Source organism: Gavialis gangeticus, unplaced genomic scaffold (assembly GCF_001723915.1).
Source record: "Gavialis gangeticus isolate Ggan-Ray unplaced genomic scaffold, GavGan_comp1, whole genome shotgun sequence".
Taxonomy (NCBI): Eukaryota; Metazoa; Chordata; order Crocodylia; family Gavialidae; genus Gavialis; species Gavialis gangeticus.
In genome coordinates, this window is record NW_017728993.1 from 56197516 (window position 1) to 56205586 (window position 8071).

The 8071-nt window shown below is 42.1% G+C and overlaps 1 protein-coding gene across 2 annotated transcripts in view; it reads right to left on the reverse strand.

The window, feature by feature from the left end:
* RGL1 (ral guanine nucleotide dissociation stimulator like 1) overlaps positions 1–8071 on the reverse strand; it is a 146796-nt gene that overhangs the window by 11972 nt on the left and 126753 nt on the right. For both annotated transcript variants that reach the window (XM_019501744.1, XM_019501743.1), the window contains 2 exons: positions 5524–5778; positions 1320–1434 (listed from right to left, as the gene is read on the reverse strand). In XM_019501744.1, coding sequence (XP_019357289.1) covers positions 1320–1434; positions 5524–5778 — 370 coding nt within the window. The remainder of the gene's footprint in view (positions 1–1319; positions 1435–5523; positions 5779–8071) is intronic.

The window sequence follows — 8071 nt, forward strand, 5'->3', positions numbered from 1 at the left end:
CTTATATATGTAGACAAATACAAGCCAAACTAATGTAAAGGTGCTACAGGGTTTCCTTGGAGCTTCCAAGCTCAATTGGGGTGTTTGCACTCTTGGGACAAGGATCTGCAGCAGGCTGTGGACACAGAATGCACAGCTATATCTCCAGAGTGGGAAGCCTGGGAAAAAAACAGGGGAGACTAGCTTGGGAGAGGGTAGCTGAAGTTGTGGGGAGAAGGGCTGTTTCTGTGGGGGCTGCTACAAGGACAGTTGCTTCTGAGAGCATTACTAGAAGAAGAATTGTGACTGAGTGAGCTGCTACTAAGGGCAGAGGAGCCACCAGCTAGTGGATACCCAGGATTGCCTGGTATCCTTTACTAAAGGAGCAGGGGTTGTGCAAACAGGTTCCCCTCCACACTGTTAGGATCCCTGGGTGCAGGGAGTCACTGGAGGGAATCAGGGACAGGGGTTGCTAGAGGAGGTTTTCTGGGAGAGCTAGAGAAAGCAGCAGGGAATTGCGGCTGTGGGAGCTCCAGCAGAGAGCTCAATAAAGTACAGCTGCGAAGGGGCACTCCAGGTGCCAACCACAGGGGAGCTGCCTTTGGGGAAGTGTCTGGGGAATGGTGTGAGTGATTGCAGGCATCCAGGAAAGACTGGACAAGGGAAGAAACCCTGGTCTCCAGAGCAGCCACACCTGAGGTCCTGACAGGCACCCCCATCTTCTGTCCAGATGACGGCATCACCACCCCTCTTCTGAGGCAGAGCGAGCACTGCTCCCTGGGGCTCCCCTGCAGCCTCTCCACAGTGTGCTACTTTGCTGTGGGTACAGTGATTTTGTGGAGACCTGGCTGACTAAGTGTATATACCCGTTATAAGTTGCCTGAGTGTTAAAGTTGATAACATCATTGCTTTTGTTATAGGATAAGTATTTGCTTTATCTGCTGGTATAGATTATTATTGAGCTCATTGAAAATATTTTGTTTGTTATTTGAAATTATTAATCTCTCAGTTATTATTGTAAATAATAAATTATTGTAAATAATTATTTAGTGTGTGGTCTGGTGTGGGGAGGACCATGGGAGAGCACTCCAATGAGTAGTGCTCCCAGCCTGTAGACAGAGTGAGAGTAGACCAGACCTATTGGCACCCCAGGATCCTAAAAATTGGGACCTGGCTGTGGGTAGCACTGCCGCCAGGTTTACAAAGGTAATCAGGAGGGAGATCTACTCAAACTGGCTTTGAGAGGAAAAAAATCCACTGGTTCTAAAATGGATTCATATGCATTTTCTTCTGCAAACATCATGAGGACATTTTAACCCGCAAAAAGTCTGCTTTCTTACCTTTGTCCTCTGAGATGACCTGAACAAGTTCATAATCCTCAAAATCATCAGGGTCCAAGTTGTGCTTTGACATAACTCTCTGAATGACAGCTGGAGTCTTGTCTTGGCAAGTCAACTGAAAAAGGAATTTTGCAATGAATGATTTTGCTGCTTTGTTTATCGAGACAACATTATTAAAGTCTGTTTTCAGTTCACCTTTGGATCTGGGTGTAAGTTTCAGAGTACTGAGAAAATGTCGTGTTTTTGTAATTACATTGTAGCTACTGCTGAGCAGAAAAATGTGGTACATCTGACATTCTATTATTTTTTGTATTAAAAAGATAATACACTAGCTGAGGCAATAGTAAATCATAGTCATTCCCTCAAGCACACATTTTTGAGAGATGAAATGTCATTCTCCCTGGCCATAACCTTCCACATAAATAGTTGTCCTACAGGTTGCTCACAGGCATCAACTGATTTACAGCCTAAGGTGACTTTCTTTGACACCTATGAAGTTTTTTGGCCTTGTTTCTCATTTCCAGTCTGCTGTGGAAGCATAATGTGTTCTGAACAAGCACAGGACTTGATGCAAATTCTTTTGAAATCATCAGAAAGATTCTTCCTACCTTCAACAGGATTTGGGTCAGACCCATAGTTCATTTACAGTTTTTGAGGGATTAATTTCTTTAAAATTGCAAAAAAATATACGGAAAGCTACAACTGTTCATGTATGTGTTTCATTCAAAACTCTATCTGGAATGTTTGTTTGGTGTCTCGTATGTGCAGTACAGACAGTGTATGAACAGAAATTACAGAGAGGTGGAAAATAGCCTAGTGCCTAGAACATCATAGCAAAGGCTTATTGTTCCTGTGTGTATTTTACTCTACAAAGCTGAGTCCCTGCTGTAAAAAAGACCACTATGAATGTTATTTTATTTTCTCTCTGTCTCTGAAATCTTTCATTCAAGTGTGATGATCACCCATACATAGCAGAGTCCCAGAAGTTACTAGGATGGTCCTATGCCATCAGGGCCTTTCTTGCCTAAATCTACCTTGTGCCATTGGGTTCTGCATCACCATGCATTTGGCACAGGGTTTACATCTTAATAGTTTCCCTTTCCCTGGAAAGGTTCAGTATAGGACATCTACATCTGGGTTGTATAAGCAAAATAAGAGGTATTCCATAGAGTGGTGGAGGATGGCAACTTTCATGTTCACTTAAAATGTTTGTTAGACTTTTCTGTGATGGATTGTGACTGGTTTTTTATCAGGCTTTCCATGTGATGAGATTTTTCAGAAGAAGACATTTGGTTTTGAGGAGTTCAGCCTTTGACATCTATTTTCATTTTTTAATTCTATGGACATTTTTGAAACATTAAAAGCATCAAGCTCTGAAAGCCATAACACAAGATTTTTTTTTGTAATTTTTCAAATGGCTCCAACAGCCATAAATAAATCCTTGGATCTAGGACTAAGATTAGAATCATATCCAGATAGCATAATGATGGATGGCAGTAGAAACAGATAACTTGGAAAGAGAGATCAGATGAAACAGAAGACAGGAAGTGCTCATGATATGATAGACTTCATTATTCTGAAACAGGGAAAGCATGAGACCAGCAATATTAAGACACTGGGTTTCAAAGGGGGGAATTTAAATTGACCCAAGGACATAGTAGGCATGGTGCCATGGAAGGACAGTTAAAGGATGAAGTGGCTCAGGAGCGCTGGCAGCTTCTAAAGGGCATAGTATTGAAAACTCAACAAGAAGCTATTCCAAGATGAAGAAAGCACAGGAAGAATGGTAAGAGACCAATATAACTGCATAAAATGCTTCTAGGTACTTCAAAATCAAAATATATATATATATATATATATATATACACATGCAATGGAAGGACAGGCAGGCCACCACAGAAGCATACCAAGAAACCTCAAGAATTTACAGGGACAGAATCAGGGAGGCAAAGGGAATAAATGAGCTCCACATGGCAAAGGACAACAAGAAGAGTTTCCATTAATGTTGGGCAGAAAATTAAAACAAAGGAAGCTAAGGGTTCACTGCCAAATAGGCAGGGTGAGCTGTTAATAGAAGATCCTAAAAAGCAGAGCTACTAAACAACTGCTTTGTCTCAATCTTCACAAAAACAAAATAAGCTGCAAGCAGACAGCTATTAAGAATTATTCAGACAAGGAAGGGGACAATCTGAGGGTTAAGATAACAAAATGACTGTCAGAGAGCTTTTGTTCATCTTGTATGAATTCAGATCAGTAGAGGATGAAGTTCATTCCAGAATAATGAAGGAACTGACTGCAGAGATCTTGGGCAATAAAATCTACTAAGTCATGGGAGACAGGCAAAGTACTAGACGACTGGAAAAGGGCCAATATAGTGCCCTTTAAAAAAGGAAAGAAAGAAGAATCCAGGAAATTATAGACCAATTAGCCTAATTTCAATACCTGGGAAGTTGCTGGAGCATATTATACAGAAATCCATTTGCAAGCATCTGGAAGAGGAAAAGATGATCACAAGCAAACAGCATGCATTTGCTAAGAACAAACCATGCCAAATTTAATCTCCTTTGAAAAAGTAGGTGCATTAACATGAGAAGTTTACTGCAGAGCTGCCTAATTAGCTCCACAGCAATGTCTCCAAGTTTACACACATGGCCCTATTAGATTGTAATAAACTAATTAACTGCTGTAGGTTAGTACTTGTAAGTACAAGTACTATCCTACGGCAGAGGTATTTACTGCGCAGCAATATATGTGTAGACGCTGATAGGCCTGGCTGCAGCACAAAGGTACTTCAGTAAGGGCGCTGCACGCTGACTAACCCCACGCTGAAGCACCGTCATGCCTCAGCCAGTCCCTCTGCAGCATGTTGAGCTAGGCTGAAGTAGTCCCAGGGTGGCAGGCTGACCCCCCAGATCCCCTGCCAGCACAGGGCTGCTCCAACCTGACTCAACGTGCTGTCATCCCAGGGGTACATTTAAGTGTAGCACCCAGAAGCAATAAACTCCAGCACAGTATGTGCCAGTGTTTATTGCTTTGCATTAATTGTACATGTAGATGCACCCAGTACCTAGCTTTGGAGATGAAAGGGAATACAATTGATACTGTGTACTCGGACTCCAAATAAGGCTTTTGACAAAGTCCCACACAACCTTCTCATAAACAAATTGAAGAAACATGGGCAAAACAAAACTACTACAAAGCAGAGACACAACTGGCTCAACAGCCACAAGCAAAGGTAATTATATATGGATCCATGTTGGAATGGCAGGAGATTTTGAGTGGAGTCCCACAGGGGTCTGTGCTGTTCAGATGATTTGGATGCTAGAATAAAGAGCTTCCTGAGAAAATCTGCAGATAACACAAAATTGGGAAGGACAGCAAATATACTGGAGGCACTGTATACTGGCTGCAATTAGGGCTGAGGATTTTGACTAGGATGTGCTGATGCTCCTGCTACACCTAAAAAACCTAGAAGTTCCTGGTTAGGGGGGCTTGCTCCTCTGCTCAGGGTCATACAAAGCACAACATTTGGGATCGGGCCTTCATCTCCTTGCTTTACCTGTAGCAGGTTATGGTTATTTTTGGTGTTTGGGGGCACTGTGAATGGTAGTTGTGTGGGAGGTTTGTTTGTGCAGTATTAAGAATAGATTAGACATAACTTGATTGGGAAGGTTTAGTCAGGAATGATCCTGCCTTCAACAGGGGGTTAGACTAGATGACCTCCTGAGGTCCCTTCCAGCTTTACTTTTCTATAAGAGAAAATGAAGGATAATACATTATGATATCTATAATTTTATGCCCTTTGGAATCTTTGTATGACTACATACTATCTATTGCTATCCAGCATCTTTCAGTAACTTGCCTTCAAGCTGTTCTTCAGTGTATCTGTCTGCTTACCTGTGCACACATGTCCATTCGTACAAGTGGAATGCACATTTTCGTGTTACATTTTTCAATGGTTGAAGACAAGTGATGGATATTATACAACTGAAACCCCAGGAAAGAGTTTGGTAGATGGAATGTACTTTGACTACTAAAATGTAAATGTCAATTCACCCAAGAATCAACGGCATGATGTGGCCCCCGATATTTAAAATCTGTGTCTTAGTGTGAATCAGAGCAGTAGAGAATTTACATATAAATTGTCATTCAGAGTGAAAACACATCCAGTAATAAATATACACAATTCTTCCACATCACTTACCAGGATACTTTTGTACACGTTGCCATTGTTGTTTTCTACTCTGGTCCGGATTATGCATGCGTCTCCATTCTGCTGGCTGTAAAGAGGAGATGATACTGTGGAGGTAATGCATGTCACGGGCATGGGGCACTTATGAATCTTCGGATTGGAGGCTGAGGAAGGAAGAGGTGAGTTTATGTTGTTTAAAGATGATACTCCTGAGGAAGGTGTGTCCATGGAATGTACAGAGGAACAAGACGACGAGGATTCAGAGAGCTAAATAATGAAAAATAAATTAAGGGGAAAAGTCAGAAATGTAATGCAAGCAGTAGGGAGGAAAGAGCAGAAACAAAAACTGTTATTCTGGGGTCTATGCCACATTCTTCAATGTTTTTAGTGGCGGTGTCCTACCTACAGGAGTAACTTCGTTTGCTTTTTGCAATGCAATATTAATATTTAGTATTCTATCTGCCGGTCCTGCCTGTTTCTGCCACTCTGAAGCAGAACAGACCAGCAGGTGGCAGCAGACACAAAGACCTGAATGAAATTATGATTTTTTTTTTTTTTTTTTAATTTTTTTTGGCAGGGCATATTGGTTGTAGCCCTGTTGGTCTAAGGCCATAAGCAGACAAGGTTCTTTGGGTAAATATGATATCTTTTATTAGATATTTAGTTGATCTAATAAAAGATATCAATCACATTTACCCAAAGAACCTTGTCTGCCTATGGCCTTAGACCAACATGGCTACAACCAACACCCTTGAAACATGGAAGATATCAAATTTTGTCATTTTAAAATGGATATTTAGTTGGTTTAATAAAAGATATCACCTTTACCCAAAGAACCTTGTCTGTTAAAAGAAATTGTGGCACTCCAGACTACAGAATGTACTTTGTTTAGGAAGGAGCTCCTGAACAGCAGATGTGCCTACTGACCTTTCTCTGTTATTACATATTGGGCAAGGTTCTTCACCCAAGGAAATGTGCTCTCTTGCAATATGAAAAGTAAAACTAATATTCAGAAACACTGGAAACTCTGCTTCCATCTCCTCCACTCCTTTATGTATACAGATTTCTCTGACTTTTGCTTTTTTTCCTTTTAGTTGCCCTTTACATTTCTTCTTGTTCCACTCAGAGCCTCACTCCTAAGTTTTGTCCATACACAGCAATGCTCAGTTTATCAGAAGGTGTCAATTGATACCACAGAATCATAGACATAAAGCAGAGGTGGGCAAAATGTGGCCCGCGGGCCGGATGCAGCCCGCCAGGCCATTCTATCTGGCCCACGGGGCCCCTAAAAATTTAGAATAATAATATTGATCTGCCCTGGCTGCTTGTCATGCAGCCCTCAATGGCTTGCCAAAACTCAGTAAGCAGCCCTCCACCCAAAATAGTTGTCTGCCCCTGACAGAGTCACAGAGAAGTAGGACTGGAAGGGACCTTCAGAGGCCATTTAATCCAACCCTCCTCCTGAGGCAAGATCATCCCTATCCAAACTATCCCATGCAACTATAATCTAAACTACGTAAGAATACCCTCAACCCTGACGCAACATAGACCTAATGCCCTAACCTGCCACAGGTAAAGCAGGGGAAGCACAGCAGCCAAGCTCCTGCTTCTATAAAATGTTGTCAATATATGTTCAAGAGGTCCTGGGTAGAGGGCCACAGTCTCTGCTATAGACGAAGGCAAAAACCCCCAACATCCATACCAATCTGATCATGGGGTAAAATTCCTTCCTGACCCCAAATACGGTGATCAGTCTGACCCTGAGGGGTGAGACCTTCTAGTCAGGAAGCTCCAGCTTTGCTACCAGCAGGAATGTTGGCACACCCGTATAGAAGCCCCAACCTTGGCTGTAGTCAGCACCCAATGCCTTGGGGAAAGCTTAAAAACACCCTGACACATACCAGAAAAAGGGAGGAGGGATGGGGGAAACCAACACTTTCTTTCATTTAAACAGGTGAACACACTTATTTTGGTTCAAGAGTACTTAGTCAGTTTAGTTTTAGTTATTTGTAAACACATCTAAGCTGAATGCAACAGGCCACTCCTAAGCTCAACTAAGTGTCCACAAAGGGCTCTGCAGCTGTTTAACTTAAGTGGGTCAATTAAACTTGGATAGGTTTATAATATGTTGACAAGGCCTCTGATATTTTTTCTCTTCTCTGATCCTCCTTTGCTTGGCTTCTTGTTTACATGCTTTCTTCTCTTTCTTTCTGTATTGACTGATGCCCCCTGGAGCATGCTCTGTGGGCAGTAGCTACACACTGATGAAACAGGTGTTGTCTGGCGTTTGCTTGTGCTGTTGTGGTACTGTGATGGACTATGAGTTTTATTGCAATATTATTGTTCTAAAGGTGTTCATGTTGTTATAGGGTGTATCAACATATGCTCATTTACTGTGCAGTAACCTATATTACTGCACAGTATTGGTGCACGTCTACATGTATACGCCCATACTGTGCAGTAAAAATGGTGCATTGCGGCAGCATGGACATAAATTTGATACCTGCATAAGTGTAGGAGGAGGGGGTCAGCCAGCGCCACCCGCAGCCAGTGCCCTGGG